At 33.6% G+C, this 17,760-nt stretch overlaps 2 protein-coding genes across 2 annotated transcripts; both read left to right on the forward strand.

Moving 5' to 3' along the window:
• The first annotated feature begins 3,231 nt into the window (after positions 1–3,231).
• Positions 3,232–13,950, forward strand: LOC110639015 (uncharacterized). Its single transcript, XM_021789771.2, has 13 exons — positions 3,232–3,465; positions 3,574–3,949; positions 4,633–4,810; positions 4,886–4,935; positions 5,263–5,355; positions 5,433–5,521; positions 8,637–8,715; positions 8,963–9,045; positions 10,040–10,118; positions 10,253–10,973; positions 11,980–12,030; positions 12,145–12,778; positions 13,359–13,950. The coding sequence occupies exons 1-13, from the start codon at positions 3,434–3,436 to the stop codon at positions 13,498–13,500; spliced, it is 2,607 nt and encodes an 868-aa protein (XP_021645463.2). The 5' UTR covers positions 3,232–3,433; the 3' UTR covers positions 13,501–13,950.
• An 822-nt stretch (positions 13,951–14,772) lies between these two features.
• Positions 14,773–17,302, forward strand: LOC110639042 (DNA-directed RNA polymerases II, IV and V subunit 11). Its single transcript, XM_021789815.2, has 5 exons — positions 14,773–14,931; positions 15,010–15,099; positions 15,209–15,287; positions 15,946–16,041; positions 17,068–17,302. Exons 1-5 carry the CDS (start codon positions 14,879–14,881, stop codon positions 17,098–17,100), a joined length of 351 nt encoding a protein of 116 aa, XP_021645507.2. The 5' UTR covers positions 14,773–14,878; the 3' UTR covers positions 17,101–17,302.
• The last annotated feature ends 458 nt before the right edge of the window (positions 17,303–17,760 follow it).

Genomic DNA, 17,760 nt, shown 5'->3' on the forward strand with positions numbered 1-17,760 from the left:
AATATATGAGAGTGGTATAGTTAACTAAATTATTTAATAAGATTCTAAACTCAAAGAAAATGCCTGAAGAATGGAGGATGAGTATTTTAGTACCTATTTTTAAAAATAAGAGAGACATACAAAGTTGCTCAAACTATAGGGAAATTAAACTCATAAGCCACACTATGAAGTTGTGGGAGAGAGTTGTGGAGCATCGACTACGTCATGATACTTCTCTCTCTCAATCAATTTGGTTTCATGCCCGGTCGTTCAACTATGGAAGCGATATTTCTCATTAGAAACTTGATGGAGAAATATAGAGATGTGAAAAAAAATCTACACATAGTTTTTATTGATTTGGAGAAGACTTATGATAGTGTTCCAAGAGATGTCTAATGGAAAGTGTTAGAATAAAATATGATATCTATTAGGTACATAGAAGTGTTGAAAGATATGTATGAATGAGCAATTACTATTGTGCGCACAGTGGGAAGGGACACAAGAGATTTTCCAATCTCAGTTGAATTATACCAAGGATCAGCTATAAGCCCTTACCCTTTTACGTTAGTTTTAGATGAATTGACCAAATATATACAAGAGAGTATTCCTTGGTGCATGATGTTTGCGGATGATATTGTTCTAATAGATGAGACGCGAGAAGGAGTCAATAGAAAGCTAGAGCTTTGGAAAAGTAATCTAGAGTCAAAGGGCTTTAAGTTAAGTAGAACGAAGACAAAATACATGCATTGCAAGTTCAGTGAAGGCCACTGGTGATAGAGAATGAGTTAGTTTGGATGGAGTGGTATTGTCTTAAAGTAATCACTTTAAATATCTCAGCTCAGTCTTTCAAGTAGATGGGGGATGTGAGAAGGATGTTAGTTATATGATTAAAGTCGGATGGTTGAAGTGAAGACGTGCCATGGAAGTTTTATGTGATCGTAAGATTCTTAATAAGTTGAAAGGAAATTTTACTGTATAGCCGTATGACCGGCCATGTTATATGATAATGAGTGTTGGGCACTGAAGGAGTCGTATGCGTCTAAGATAAGAGTTACAGAGATGAGAATATTAAGGTGGATGAATGGCCATACTGGACTAGATAAAGTCCGTAATGAGAGTATTAGAGAAAAGGTAGGAGTGGTGCTAATTGAGGATAAGTTGAGAGAAGAGAGATTAAAGTGGTTTGGTCATGTGAAGCGTAGACATACGGAGGCTCCAGTTAGACAAGTAGAGCACATTAGGTTAGAAGATAGAAAGAAAAAAAGAAGTAGACCTAAATTGACTTGGAAGAGAGTAGTACAACATGACCCAGAAGCATTACACATTTCTGAAGATTTAATCCAAAATCGTTTAGAGTGAAGAAAGCGAATACATATAGCCGACCCCAAATTTTTTGGATAAAAGCTTAGTTGAGTTGAGTTGAATATACTTTTTAAATTATCATTTATCATATAATTTTTTAAAAAAGGGTAAGTAATATAACTAAAAATTTTGATTGCTCTAAATCCTAAAGAGATACATAGGTAAAATTAAATTTATGCACATTTTTTTAATTAAAAAAATTAATTTCATCTTTAATTTTTTAATAAGTTCAAGTCTTTGCTTATTAAATTTTTCATAAAAATAAGTTATTTTCATTATTTTTTTCCTTATTCTATTTTAATTGAAAGATTTATAAGAAAAATTAAAATATTTTTACAAATATAACTTAAATTCTAAATTAATAAAAATTTCCTTTAATTTTTTCTTCTAAGTTGTTATTAAACTGCTCCCAAATCGTCCTCCAAACTATATTGAACAATTCTTTTTCAAACTGTTTTAAACTAGAGCTTGACCTAGAACCGTAGATTTAGGAACCTTCTTTCAAACCGTCCCATAATGATTTAGTTCAGATTCATGATTTCATTGAACCTGAACAGGTGGTTCAGGAAATCGTAACAAGCATTCCTGAACCATGGCTACCCCTACCTGCTTGTTGCCCTACTGGATTTGGATGCTGGGCTTGGGCTGGTGTTGTACAGATTTGTGTTTTAGATCACAATGATGAATGGTTTGGGCTTGGACCTCAGTTAGTTTCTTTATAATATTTGTATTATAGCAACGAAGGGGACTAAACAGGAACAAGGGATCCATTGAAGAAGTCTTCTTTCATTTCTATTTAAAAGAAAAAAAGGATCCAGATAAAATCGACTTAATCCAAGAAATTTAATTTGAGGTTGAGTCATAAAAAAATCTATTTGTTTCTCAAGAAAAATAGAAGAAGAGTTTGTTGCATGAGAAAAGAAAAAAAATTCAATTACATCTATATACTTATACGGGGGACTGAGAGTTAAATTTAGTCAACTTTTAACTTTTTATCCAATTTATAATATAAATTTTAATTTAAGTTTAATTTAACTAAAAAATTAAGAAATAGCTTAAAAATTAAGAAATTGAATTTTTTTAATTTTTAAGCTTAAATTAGAAAATTTAATTTCAAAAATAAAAAATTGAACTTCTTGATTTTTTTATTTAAATTAAGAAATTTAACTTATATTTTTTAATTTTTAGGTAAATTTTACTTAAACTAAAATTTTTAGATTAATTTGAAAAAAAATTAAAAAAAATTAAATTTAACTTTTTAATAAATAAATATAAGAGTTAAATTAAATATTTTATCATAAAAAATATGAGTAATACATGTGTAAAATAAATATCGGGCAACTTATCAATGCCAACACCATTTTATACACATCATAGTGTTTGTACGACGCACTGCACTCTCTTACACTCTTTCATCCACCAGTCTCAAGTTCCACTTACTTCTAATTTTTCAAAGTTTAAGAATACAAAGAAACGTTTTAAAAATTCGCAATGTTATATTAATTTTTTATAAAATTAAAAAATAAATTTATATATTTAATTTAATTAATAATCATCAAAATATATGTATTATATATATATAATAATTGCATTAAATAAATTCTCTCAAAGAGAATATCCATCAACCTTAATTACTATTTATCTAATAATTTTTAAGTTATAATATTAATTTAAATTCGATATATTTTATTTTTTAAATTATTTTTAATGGGTTTTTTATTAAAAAAAAAAAACAATTTCAAGTCCATGTCTCACTTTGAGAACAACCATGCCAGCACAGCACATCTCTATCGGTTACCGAAGTAAGCCTGACCGTACACAATCCAAACACCCTCACGTTAAAAGCAAACCAGAGACAGAACAGAATAAACAAACGCTCCCTAACCATCAACCATAAGGAACAGAGAATAGATCTGCACAGTCACAGCCTCTTATTTTCCCCTTAAAAAAAAAAAAAAATCACTTTCACTTAAAAAAAAAGAGAAAATAAAGTCCGAAGTTTAATTTTAATTTTTATTATTATTAATTTTTTTAAAGGAGCGATCTCTAAATCCCTCTCTCTAAAACTCAAAAAATTCAAAATCCCTTCACTATGGCCTTTCACGTAGCTTGCCCAATTACATGGTTAGTATCTTACTATTAACACTAAAACCCTCTCTTTCCCTCTCTTTCTCTTCTCTCTAAACCTCTCTTTCTCTTCTGCTTTTTCTCATTTTTTCTGGTTTTTTGTAGTCGCCGAATCTGCTTCTGCCCGCTAGGGTTTCCGCAGGATCTCCACAGCGCCAAATCCAAGGCCGACTTCCTGCTTGACGTTTTGAGAATCGAGGAGTTTTTCAAGGATCCTTTGGGAATTAGGGATTCTAAGAAGTCCACTGTTCAGGTTCTTGTTCCTAAGGTCGCGCCGGTCCCCGCTGCTCCTGCGCCGACGTTTGGTGTTGTTGCGGCTGGAGATGGAGGGGGAGGAGGAGGAGGTGGTGCTGGTGGCGGTAGTGAATTGGGAGAGGAGGCGTCGGCTCAGACTAAGCGGGTCGCGCTTCAGAGAAAGGCGGCAGCTGCTATGGTTGCTGCTGAGGATTATGCTCGCCGGTTTGAGTCCGGTGATATGGCGGTGAGATTATTGTCTTAGTGTTATTGTACTTACATGCATAAACGTATGTGTGGTTTTAATTTTACTACTGGCTGTTGAGAGATTGGCTAGTTTGTGTTTAATTTGAGTGTAGGTATTGTGTAGGATGATTTGGGGGGTTAGTTATTTCAGTTTCCTATCTAAATTATGGTTAATTGGACAATTATGTTGACTTGAGCTTAGAGTGATTTCTTGGCTAGTTTGTCTAGTTAGGTTTGATTTACTGTTGTAGTAAATTTGTGCTGGTGATTTGGAGTTAAACGTTGAGGTTATTTGTTGAAATGTTTGATTTGCGTTTAGTAATAGTGGTGCTTGATTTTATGTCTGGGATGGGCCGGTAATTTTATATTACTTGAATGTAGTTGAAAATTGAAATGTTTATTTTATTTTATTTTATTTTTTGGTTTTTTTTTTTTTTTGGGGTGTGGGGGGAGAGCGGGGTGTTTGAGGTTATGACATTGGAAGTCTTCTATTGCTTTATTTCATTCTTCTATAGATGCACTTGCATCTCTTTTTATGCACAAATCCTCTTAATGGGGATGGCTTGAGATTTGTGGTTACAGAGAAAAGAGTATTTTAGATTCTTGGCAGCGTTTACCATTGCTGAAGCAAAGTTTAGTTGCTTTTTTTTTTTTTTTTTTTTTAACTTTTTAATTCATTTTTAGGTTGCCTCAAAAGATACTACTGGAGATGAGCAAGGTCTGTCCAACATGAATGTGATGTGCCGAATGTGCTTTTTGGGTGAAGCTGAAGGAAGTGAGAGGGCAAGGAGGATGCTTTCCTGCAAAAGTTGTGGCAAGAAGTACCATAGAAGCTGTTTGAAAGCATGGGCTCAACATAGAGGTAAAAGTTAGTGGGATAAAATTTTTCATAGTTGCAATTTTTTTTTCCTTATATGGGGGTGGGGGATGATTGCAGATTTATTTCACTGGAGTTCGTGGACCTGTCCGTCTTGCCGAATCTGTGAGGTATGGATGCATGTGATTTCAGTTTGTTCTGAGCAAAGAATCTATTACTGAGGTCTTACATGTCAATAAATGGCTTTCTTTCCATCTGCATACCACATACATTGAAAATGCTTCAACACATTGACCATTGTATTCATTAAAACCATTTTCAAATTTCTTGTTATGCTATAGTATTCTCTTAAATACCACTGAAAGCAGATAGCATATTCATTTATCTGTGCTGTGCTCCCACTTAGTTGGCCACTTTCCTTGCTCTAACATTCATTTAAAAAAAAAAAAAATTAGTTAGAAGTGCTCTTAACTTTTGATGCCTTCTGTTTTTGTTAGATATGCCGAAGAACTGGGGATCCAAATAAGTTTATGTTTTGCAAAAGGTGTGATGCTGCATACCATTGTTACTGCCAACATCCTCCACACAAGGTTAGATGTTTATTGTGGGCTTTATATCATATTTAGGTTGAAATAGCATTGTTAACATTCATTTCTGGATGGTGCAGAATGTGAGTTCTGGACCATATTTATGCCCAAAACATACAAGGTGTCACAGTTGTGGATCTACTGTTCCGGGAAATGGCTTAAGTGTGAGGTATTGATCACCAATGGATAGCTGTTGCACATAAATTTAGCCTGTTCTTTTATGTTGTGATATTTGAATGTTATTTTCTTGCTTTTTGACTACACATCAAAACAGGAAGAATTACATATATGGTTGTTATACTCATACAAATATCTATGTAACTAAAGGAATTCCTTGATACCTAATCATTTCCTATTATAATATTATGCTTTTGTAAGTTGGCCTTTCATTACCATATATATTTAGGCAAGTTTAGTGAAGTCTGAACTGGTGATAGGGAAGGAGTTAGTTTGGATGGGGTGATATTGCCCCAAAGTAATCACTTTAAATATCTCGGCTCAATCCTTCAAGTAGATGGGGGATGTGAGGAGGATGTTAGTCATAGGATTAAAGCCGGATGGTTGAAGTGAAGACGTGCCACGAGAGTTTTATGTGATCGCAAGATTTCTAATAAGTTGAAAGGGAAATTTTACTGTACAGCCATACGACCGGCCATGTCATATGGTAGTTAGTGCTAGGCAATGAAGGAGTCGTATGTGTCTAAGATAAGAGTTGCGGAGATGAGAATGCTAAAGTGGACGAGTGGCCATACTAGACTAGATAAACTCCGTAATGAGCGTATTAGAGAAAATATAGGAGTGGTGCCAATTGAGCATAAGTTGAGAGAAGAGAGATTGCGATGATTTGGTTATATGAAGCGTAGACATATGAAGGTTTCAGTTAGACAAGTAGAGCACATTGAGTTAGAGGATAGAAAGAAAAGAAGGGGTAGACTTAAATTGACTCAGAGTAGAGTAGTGCAAAATGACCTAGAAGTATTACACATTTTCGAGGATTTAACTCAAAATCGTTTAGAGTGGAGAAAAAGAATCCATATAGCCGACTCTAATAAATTTTTGGGATATGAATTGAGTTAAGTTGAAGTATATTTATCAAATCAAGATTCAAATTGAGATTTGAAATTTTCATTTAGTAAATCGAGAATAGAGAATCGAATCAAATCGAATTTTACAATTTGATAAAAATTCTCAAAATTAATTAAAAATGCTATATGTTCTTAAAAAAAAATATCACAATGACATATTGTGATAAATATAAAATTATCATTTTGCTAATGAGAATGATGCTTTATAATAGAACAATATATTCTTATTATGTTATGTGGTTTTATGTTATAAATTATGAACTCTTGAATTGCAGACAATGATTTATCATTGTTCATGTGCTGAAACTCTAATTTAAATTTGAACAAATAATTAAATAATAAAAAGGGATAGTGGGTTAAATTAAAAGGTCAAAATATATTAGTATAAAATGTCATAATTTGATAATTATAATTAGAGAAGTATATTAAAAAAAAAAAAGAAAACGAAATAAGAGGGAAAGGGGAAAGAGTGGCTAGTGGAAGTAAAACAACTAAGGAAATGTTTTATGTGCACTTTTCTTAATAAAAAATTAGATGAAATATTGAAATTTGAAGCTTTAGAGTCTAACAGCTCTCTAGAAAAAGAATCGACCGAACATAGTTCTTAAAGGCATGCCCTAGGCACTAGACACTCAAGGCTCAGATGTTTGTGCCTAGAAACCCTCAAGGTGGTTGATGTTGTAAAGGCGCACTTAGACACACCAAGGCGCTAAGCGTGTCGTAGTGAGATTAGCTCCTAGCAAGGGGAAAAAAAAATAGAGGAAGAAGAAGAAGAAGAAGAAGAAGATGAGACGTAGTTGGTTTCTGTTCTTTCGATAAAGTGGTGCTCATTGTTATCAAAGGCGTGCCTCAGGCAAAGGGTGCACTAGGCACATGCAGCATCACCTGACAGAAGGAGAGGGACGGCGTCTCATTGAGGCACACCAAGGCGTGAGGTGCAGAAAGGCGCACCCCATGGAGTAAGGAGTAGGAGGTTAAATATTAAATATAAATTACTTTTATATTAAATACATAATTATAGAATTTAAATAATGTTATATTTAGTAAGGTATTAATAAATTAATTATTAAATATATAGTAAAAAGGTAAATTATAATGCAATAGAAAATTAAAATGATAATTTTAATATTATATTTTATTAAAAATAAATCAATGTAATGCATTTTGATGATAATTTTCATTCATATATGTAATTTAATTGTGGTCTAATAATAAAATAAAAATAAATAACGAAATAAATATTAATTACACATAAAACATTATATAAATTAAATTTAAAGTGCATATATAATTTATTTTTATGATTTTTTTTTTGCGCTTTGCCTCGCATAGGCGCCGGAGACCTTGGTGCCTTGATCCTTTAATAATTATGTGACCGAATCAGTAGATTCATATAGATTCTCCTGATTCATTATTGAATAGTAAGATGTAGTCTAGATTCAGGTACATTTGATATTCACTCTATAGATTTGAATTTCTAGGATGAGAAATCGAATCGAATCCAATGTGGTCAAAAGTGCAAAAAGCTTAGCAACAAATGGAAAAGCATTTTTTACATATGCTAAACAAAAAGCACAAAGCCTGAAGAGTCTCTACTTTAAGGCCAATGTTAGAAGATGTGGAGACTAATTTTGATGAACATTTTGATGGAAAGGATATTATTTTGGAGATGAGGATGAAAGGGTTGAGGATTTTGATGGGAAATCTAGTGAAGATCTCTAGGTTATGACTATTAATTTGGACGCTAAAAACTGTTGGATGTTTGATATTTTTTAAAGGTTTAAATTTTATATAAAGGATTGTATTTTCTTTGCATATTTTATTATTAGCTAATTTTTTGATAATTTTGTGCTTCCTCAGTGAAGCGAGTGCTGTTTTTGCACTTTAAGTGATGGGGTGATGCATTGCTTTGAGTGCGCCTTATGCTTTTAACTACCTTGATCGAATCATAGGATTCTAACAACAGTGCGTTTAAGTCTTCATCATTGTGATTGTAATGACAATGATGGATGGATTGTTTGGTTTGTCCAAGTTTTATACATTTTTTCATTTAGATCACTATATTGATCTTGTACGGCTATAAAGTTGCCTGATGAAATGAGCTACATTTATATTTGTAATTCTTGTGCCTGTAGTTGGAAAAAGGCTATTGTCTTCTTTATCTTGGGCTGATTTACTATTTGCTTTTAAAACTTTCAGGTGGTTTCTGGGATACACTTGCTGTGATGCTTGTGGAAGATTGTTTGTGAAGGGAAATTACTGCCCTGTGTGTTTGAAGGTATTATGAACCTAACACATAAGTTATTGTCTGCTTATAGGCTGCTTGCTATCTTGATTATCATAGTTAAAGGCTCTATCATGAGGCGGAAAAGAAAAAATCAGCTAGTTTGTGGGTTGTTAGTACAGTGCATTTGCATTTTTCTTGTTGATAATTTGTTGAACATGGACTTTGTGTGAGCATGTGGCTCTCTGTATTATCATTCATACATTTTTTTTACCTCAATGGAATTGGTTTAATCTTGTAGGTTTATAGAGATTCAGAGTCAACACCAATGGTTTGCTGTGATATTTGCCAGCGGTGGGTGCACTGTAGTTGCGATGGCATCAGGTTTGTTGCTGCCTTTGCTCATAAACAGAACTGCTGAGGATATTGTTTTCAACTCCAGTTTTCTGAAGATTGATGGTGCACATGATTTTGTGTGTGTTTGTTTGTTTTAACTTATTTGTATGCTGTGTATGTGGGTTACCTGTTCTCGTATATGTTATATGTCAGTCTTGTTCCGAAGTGGCTGAGCAATTGGTCTTCCGTTTGCACAATGTTTTAGTTAACGAGTTCAGTAGTTAAGCCTTCTCTAGTTGTGGACAAATATGAGGCTGAATGGGTAGGTTGACAGGTTCTGCCTTTTGTTGGCTAGCCATACTTGTGAGCAAGAAGAATTTAGAGAAGCACATGAAAAAAATAGACATAACTGTTTAAATATAAATAAATAAATATATGAATAAAAGTTAAGGTACATTGTATGATCAACTTTGCTAATGATTTCTGCTAGTTCTATTGTCCTCAGGTTGGTAGCTCAAAATTAACATGTGATGCTCTTTTTTCATTTAAAGGGTGAGGAAATCATTTCACAATTGAGTGGGAATGAAATACTTAAAAGGCAAGAGAAGGGATGAGTTTTGTAAACAAGTCATTTGATGCAGTTGCTGTGGAAGTTTAATGGGAATAGCGGAGAACAAAATAATCTATTTATTTGAAAAGAAATTTTAAGCCCGAATGTTGGTTACACTTGGAATAGTGGAATTGTTTGCATATAACGGAAATGCATGACAGATTGTAATGTGTTCTTGGATTGAACAAAGCATATTTGGCTATGCAACTTTTTGAAGCAAATGAGCTGAGTGAAACTAGGTAAAGAGTTGGGACATATCTCTCTCTCTCTCTCTCTCTCTCTCTCTCTCTCTCTCCTGTGTGCATGTGTGCTTACTTAACTATGGAGCTAGTGGCTTGTTTTGGAACATGTTTTCTGTGCATGAGAATGACAGACTGTACTCTGTACGAGCTATGTCCTTCCGGAGGGTGATATTCTTGCAATGTTTTGCAGTGATGAAAAATATCTACAATTTCAAGTGGATGGAAATCTCCAATACAAATGTGCCACATGTCGCGGCGAGTGCTATCAGGTTTGTTAAAATGGGAATTTCTTTATCTATCTTGTCTCTTGTTAGTTATGTGGTATGTTCAGAAGTCATCATCTGAAGTGTTTTTATTCTTCTTTTTAAATTATCTATTAATTAGATATAATTTATATTTCCAGGTAAAGGATCTTGAAGATGCTGTTCAAGAGCTTTGGAGGAGAAGTGATAAAGCTGATCAAGGTTTAATTGCAAGCTTGAGGGCTGCTGCAGGGTTGCCAACTCAAGAAGATATATTTTCTATTTCACCTTATTCAGATGATGAGGAAAATGGTCCAGTGATGCTAAAGAATGAATTTGGACGTCCTCTAAAGCTCTCTCTCAAAGGGTTAGTTGATAAGTCACCAAAAAAGAGCAAGGAACATGGAAAGAAATCTGCAAGTAAAAAAAATGCCAAGAAAAAAGGTTCTCAGATGTCTTTAATTAGTAAGACAGAACCACGACATGACTTTCAATCTTTTCGACACAGTTTGGATGAAAACAACAATGATGACAGTGATTCTTATAAAAAAGGAGATGTATATTCTTCTCCTGTGGCAGGAATTGTGAACCATACTGAAGGAATTTGTTCTGTTAATCAGCCAGGGGTTTGGAAACACAAGTTTGTAGATGAGGTGATGGTAAGTGATGGAGAGAAGACATCTAGAATTGTTAAGATTAAGAGCAATAAGTCTTATGATTTGAATAGTGTGGATGATACCCAAACACAGGCTAACAAGTTGAAAGCTGTGAAGGCAAAAAAGTTGGTTATAAATCTAGGTGCGCGAAAAATAAATGTAACTAATTCACCAAGATCTGATGTTTCAAGCTGCCAAAGAGATCAAGATTTGACAACTTCCAATGGTATGTTCTCCGTTTAACATTCAACAAATTTTGATGTAACTAGAAATGTGTTATGATGATGAAATTTTCATGTTTAAACATTGGTATTTGTAATGGCTGCTACTGCAATTATCATCATTATAATTGTTGATTTATTGTGAGGCTATATTATTGCCACTGCTTGCTGTTTTAGGAATTTTAAGGAAGCTATAGACTAGAGTATGAGTGAACCTGTAAGCACATGTACTTGGTCTCCTTTTTGTCTTGCTGTTCTTTTCTTTTATTGGGCAGTTTTATTCTATTTGAGCTGTTAATGTTATGATTGAATAAATTTGTGGATGTTATAATTAGTGAATGAATTGAATGATAATGGTTGTTTTAATTATTATTATTATTTTTTTTTTGTAAAAGCGGGTGTTTAAGTGATTTAATATGCCTTCCATCCACAGACTTTCTTTTTTTATATTGCTGCAACAAATGTTATGGCTAACGTGTTGAACTTAATATGGTTCATTTTAATCTCAATTTTTATGGTTTAAATATGCTCAAGTTTTTGCTTTAGTTTAGGACAAATAATCATCTTGCTAAGAAACCAAAAAGAGAGACAAAGGTCAGGTGACGGTCAATTTAATGATATTTGTTCATTACCATGCTTGCTTTATTTCCAAACATATTCCATTTATCCAAGACCTTGTTCTATTGCTATGTTCCTTGTTCCAGCATACGTTAAATATCTCTCTATCAAGTTGAACTATCATCTCATTTTTCAAATAATAGCTTTTAGGCTCTTTAAATATGTCTTGCAGACCATAATGTACAATGTAATTGAATGAGCAATGCAATTGAATGAAGAACAAGAAATTTATCGCATAGTGTTTTATTATGGTCTACTGATTGAATCATTGACTCTCTCTTAGTTTTAGGTTTAGATTTTTATTTCAACTCTCTCCCCTCTCCCTGTTTGGCTTAAAGTTCAACTTCTGCTTCTCTCTTCCTTTTTGTCTCAAAGTTCAATTTTATGGAGCAGGCAGTGAAGATACGGGCCAACATGGAATGAGTGATAGGCTTGAAGGCGATGGTAATGAACTTGCTTGCCGATTCATTTGCTGATGAATTTTTCCTTCTCATGCTGCCATTGGAGGATATTATTCTAGTTATTTTTAATAACATGATTGATTCTTGCAATTTGTAGGTGATACAGTTGATCACTCTGGCCAAGTAAGAAGTTTGAAGTTTTCACGCAGAGAGGGAAATTTTATTAAGTTTGGAAAAGTGAAATCGGAAACATCCAACTTAAATCCCAAATTTGACAGAGGGAGTGGTGCTGATGGCTATGAAACCATTCCTTTAGATCATACAAGTGTTTTATCGGGTAAAAGAAGCATTGATTCAAGTGGGACTGCAATTGGGCCTGTGGGTGAAGTCCCTGCTTTAAGAAGTGAAAAGGCATCTTTAGGGAAGCAACCAGAAATCAGGCCTGAGGCATATACTGAAAGCAATGATGATTCCGGTGATACACCTATTTTGCAATCACTGCCAAAAGATTCCAAAATTTCATTGAAGTTAAAGATTAAAAAACCTAATCTTCTTAACCAGTATTCTCAAAAGCCTCCACCTGAGGAAGAAAGGAGTTCCATACGGGGCCAAAGGTCAAAAAGAAAGAGACCATCAAGCTTGTTGGAGAGGACACCTTTTAATGAATATGAAGATGTCATGCAATCACATCAAGACAGTGAGATGATGGAAGCTAGTTGGATATTGAAAAAGTTGGGTAAAGATGCAATTGGAAAGAGAGTTGAAGTTCATCAGCCATCTGACAATTCATGGTGAGTTTTCCCTTTCACCCCTTCTGTTTGAGGGAGGGTTCTGTGGAGATGTGGGGATTAACATAGGAAGTAGGTTGGTGAGTAAGTTTTGCAGTCATGGAAAAGATATTACATAGGAAGTTGTAGACCAGGGAGCATGTTAGTCAAATTCTAAAATTAGAGCATGTTTGGCATTGAGGTTCAATTCACTTTTTTAAAAACACCCTTTTAGATGCTATAAGAAAAGATTGTTTGAAATAGTTTTGAAATGATGATTAAAATACGTCAAATTTAAATTAAAATCAAAATTTGAAGGTCTCTAATAAGCATTTTTAAGGTAGTGTTTTTCTCAACGTCTTAATGGGTATGCTTAGAAGTCTAACATGTAACTGCTTCACCTTGACTTGTGTGTTCTTTGCCCATTGATTCTGCTTGTGTGCTTACATGTCCTTTTCTGCCACTTGATGGAAAATATATTCGCTGTTATATTGAGATGGTAATGAGTTTTAGAACCCTTCATGTCATGATATGACTTGGAATATTTGGTTATGATTTGGGCTTATTTCTCTTTTTGGCTGTTGATGATGACTTCCTAATCCAGGCATAAGGGAGCAGTCTCCGACATGGTTGAAGGCACTTCAACGTTGTCTGTTACTCTGGATGACGGTAGAGTAAAATCCTTGGAACTTGGGAAGCAAGCAGTTCGCTTTGTTCCTCAAAAGCAAAAGAGGTCAAAAACATGATTCTCTAGAATTTGTTTGCAGTTGTTGATATCGCATTTGGAGACTTCTTCCATATTAGAGGTGAAGCAGCAGTCTCCATTCCTTTAAGACCAAACAGATTCAAGTTGCATTTTCTGGTTTCCTGTATTGCTGCCGATTCTTCATCAAAGCATTGTTGGTTGGGGCAATTCACTCAGTCGCATGAAGAAATAATCCTGGACAACCAGGGATTATTTCAAAGGAGCCCTCTATTTTTACTTCTTTTTTCATTCTCATGTATTTGAATGCTTAATTGATTTAGAAATGTAGCTTTTTCTTCCCAATGTTTTGGATGTTGTATGTAGGCATCTAGGTAAACATGGTTGCGTTAGTGTTGTTTATCAGTGCATAGTAAGTGGCATTTGCCTTGTTAATTGTAGCTGGAAACTTAGAATTAAGCAAGCTCCGGAGGCTAGGCCTCTGTTTTGCTCATTTGGTTTATTGAGGATTTGCTTGGTTCCAGGAGCCAGATCTCATGCATTCCGTTGCTATTAAACGTTAATTAGCAATCCCTTTTCAAATAAGATCTATCATAGCAATTTTTTATTCATTCAAGCAGCGTATTGAAAATAAAGGAAATAGATGTTTCTTCCTTTTTACTTAAATCTCATATCAGTTAATAAAAAATGCTTAGATGATTCAAAATCAGATATAATGAGGAATTAAAGTTAACAAATTAATATGGTGTTTATTAGTTAAATCATCCTAAATGAGTTATTTTTAGTTCGGTTTAAAAGTAGATTGAACTAAAATTGAAACTAGGTTAACATAGATTAAAATCAAATTAACTAAATTTTTTTTTGAATTGGATTGAAATTGATTAGTTTTTTTTTTTAAATAAAAAATTAATTATTAAATTTGATTAAATTCATACTGAACTAAAAAATCATAAAGAAACTCCAAATTTGATCCTAATTTTGTTGGAACTTAAATCGAAACAATTGGTTCCAAGCTGACCGGTGGTAATACCAGTTAATACGAATTTCATTAAAAAAGTCTGTTTTGTATTGCCAAATGATTGAGGAAATTATTTTTAAATATATCAATTTAGAAAGTATTAAAAAATAATTTAAAATTAAATTTAATAAATTTTAATTATAAAAATATTAAAATAATAAAATAATTTTTAAAAAAATATATTTTTCAATTATATTTAAAATAATATTTTTATTAAAAAAAACAGTCTTCTTTAGCGCGAGTCAACCTACAGCCACATTGACACGGCATCGTTTAGTATCCCACCAACCAATATATCGTCGCTCAAGGTTCTAATTCTGAAGACACTAGCAGTCGAGCAGAGGCTGTTTGAACTCCTCCGTGCGCGCACCCTGACCTAGCTTCAAAGAGGAAGAAAGAAGCCATGAATGCCCCTGACCGCTACGAGCGATTCGTCGTTCCTGAGGGCACTAAAAAGTAATCTCTTTCTCTCTCTGAGATGTCTCTCCAAAACGTTCTCTTTCTCTAAAACTCACCATTTTCGGCTTTTGCTAGGGTTTCCTATGAGAGAGACACGAAGATCATAAATGCGGCATCGTTCACTGTAGAGAGGGAGGACCACACCATCGGCAACATTCTTCGCATGTATTTATTAGCTTCTTTTTTATTTTTATTTTTTTTCGTGGTTTTGTTTATTGTCGCTTAATCAAACTCTAATTTATGCTTTTTTTTAATAATTTTTTGTTGTAATTAGGCAGTTGCACAGAGACGAAAATGTTCTCTTTGCTGGTTACAAGCTCCCTCATCCTCTCCAGTATAAAATCATTGTTAGGGTTAGTGTTTTTCATTTTTTTTTTTAATGTGTATAAGCATGCGTGAATGTATTTATGTTTTATATTTTGAGGTTTTATTAGAAATTGAGTGGGTAATGGGTTTTGGGTTTAGGGTTTAGCTTCATCAAAATGAATTTTGAGTGCCTTTGTTGCGGTATTCGTCAAGTATTTTATTTTATTTTGTTTCTGTTTTGTGTATGCAGCCACTGGATTTTGATGTGATTGTGGCATTACATTCTAATGGAAAACGAATATGTACTTTGCAGTAGAGTCAATTTAGTAAATGGGATCTCTTTGGTTTAAGTTAATTAAGAATTTAAGTTTGGAAGCGAGTAACTATTGAATTCAATCTATTTTTTGCAGCTACTTTTGCACAAGGGTTGCGCTGTCCCCTACTCTTCATTGTTTGGTTTTTTCTTTTTTCTTTTTTTTTTTTTTTAATTGTGTATTGAAGAAAAACTCTGGCATTTGGAATATAAATGAGTATCGGTTAGAGAGTAGGTCTTTATGTTGTTCATCATTGCAACTTCTTGGAAGTGAGTAGCTTATATAATGTATGTGCAGATCTTATTATCTTTTAGTTCAAAATTTGGGAAACTAGAAATATGGCAAATAGAAGGTAGTTTCTTGCTTTAACCAATTTGAAATGGTTTTGTAGATTCATACGACTAGCCAGTCTTCACCAATGCAGGCATATAACCAGGCTATCAATGATCTAGACAAGGAACTTGACCATTTGAAGAATGCATTTGAGGTATTACACCCCCTTTTCCTGACCAATTACTCCATTTAAACGTAATTGCAAACTTTATACATTCCGGATATTATATTATAAAAGTATATTATAACTAAGTTGATCCCAGTGTCTATGTAACATTTTGTTTAGTATTTTTTCTTCTCTGTGTTCCTTTAGCATGTTTATTAATCTGAGTAAATAGTAGAAGAGCATCACAGTGATCTTTAGTGTAGTGTTCGCTATTTGTACTCTACACATTTTCTGGGGGAATGTCTCAAAGTAAGATCAAACATACTGAAATGTCAGATTTTGAGGTGTCTAGTTGTGCACAAAATTTGTTTGTGTTGAAACTTATGCATTTGTTTTTCTTTGAGATAGGTCCTTGTTCTAGGGAGATATTTTGATGCCTTTCTTAGTTCCTAATTTTAAGGTCTGATAGTGCTTTGCATCATATGCAAGAATACTATAGCATTGTCAGATTGTTCAGATTTGTTTGTTCCAATAGAAAGTCTATGCATGTTCATATTTGCCCTCATAGGTCAAATGATTAACAGATGTTATATCTGAGATTTGCTATGTGTTTGCTTTGTTATGTAGCCAGTAGCCACTGGCCCTTTGCTGAGCTAAACTGTATTTTTCTGATTAATTATGTGCCAACTGCAAAATGTTTCTCTACTTAATTTTGGCAGCAAAATATTAGTTAGTATTTGGCTGTGAAATTGGAGGCTAGCTCTGTTAAAAATTGAGTTGTTGAATTTGTTACATTTCGCATTAAGTCTAAGTGTCATGGGCTTCTAATTGCAATTTCGAGTATAATGAAGATGAGTTGTTTGGAGGGATAGTGTGGCCCTAAGACTTGCACCATTTCACATGATGAGTATTGATGCCTCTTTCTCACAAGCATATTGGAAAGTAAGCTTTTGGTTTCAATGGTCCTGTATTGAAGAATTTATCCGCACTTTTTAGCATTCATATCTTTGCTGTTGAATATATAAATGCTTTGATCAAACTTTATTCTGATGTTCAGAAAATTTCTGCTTGTAGGCTGAGATGGCAAAATTTTCTCAGGATTACTAGCACTTGACGCGATTAAGAACCAAATTGAACAGACATTCAGTTGATTGTGCTTAATGGAATTTAGAGGAAAAGGAGTGTGATTTCAATGAGACTTTGATAACTTTGGTGTTGTATTTAATTAATGAATCATGGCAGATCATCAAATATTTTTAGTATGACAGATGTTTATCAAGTAATGGCATGCAGATCTGTTTTGTGTAAAGCTGAATTTCATACTCTTTACCAGTCTTTATTAAATCCTTCCCTGGATCTCAACCTCATGTCTGCCTGTACCTGATGTTTTCCAAGGTTCTGGTTCTGTTTGGGATGCTAACATTAAATTTGATTGTAGTGTCCCTTGCTCGATCTCCATTTCTCCTTTCACATGTAAATAATTTGCAATAAGCAAAAAGATTAATGTTTCAAATATGAAGGCTGTTGTAACTTGATTCAAGTACTGGCAAGCTACCATAAATATAGCTCTTGCTATATTCACCAGCGTCTTTATATGAATGCAATTTTCTTTGAGCGTTAATTCGTTAATATGAATTTAACTTGCAAAATTATATGAGTTGACTAGCAATTTCGACAGCCATGAACGACTGTATTCTACAAGTAATCTGCGGTTCTTTCCTACCTAAAAGTTTTTGAACCATCTCACTAAACAATTTACATGATAGA

Source organism: Hevea brasiliensis, chromosome 8, assembly GCF_030052815.1.
Source record: "Hevea brasiliensis isolate MT/VB/25A 57/8 chromosome 8, ASM3005281v1, whole genome shotgun sequence".
Lineage (NCBI taxonomy): Eukaryota > Viridiplantae > Streptophyta > Magnoliopsida > Malpighiales > Euphorbiaceae > Hevea > Hevea brasiliensis.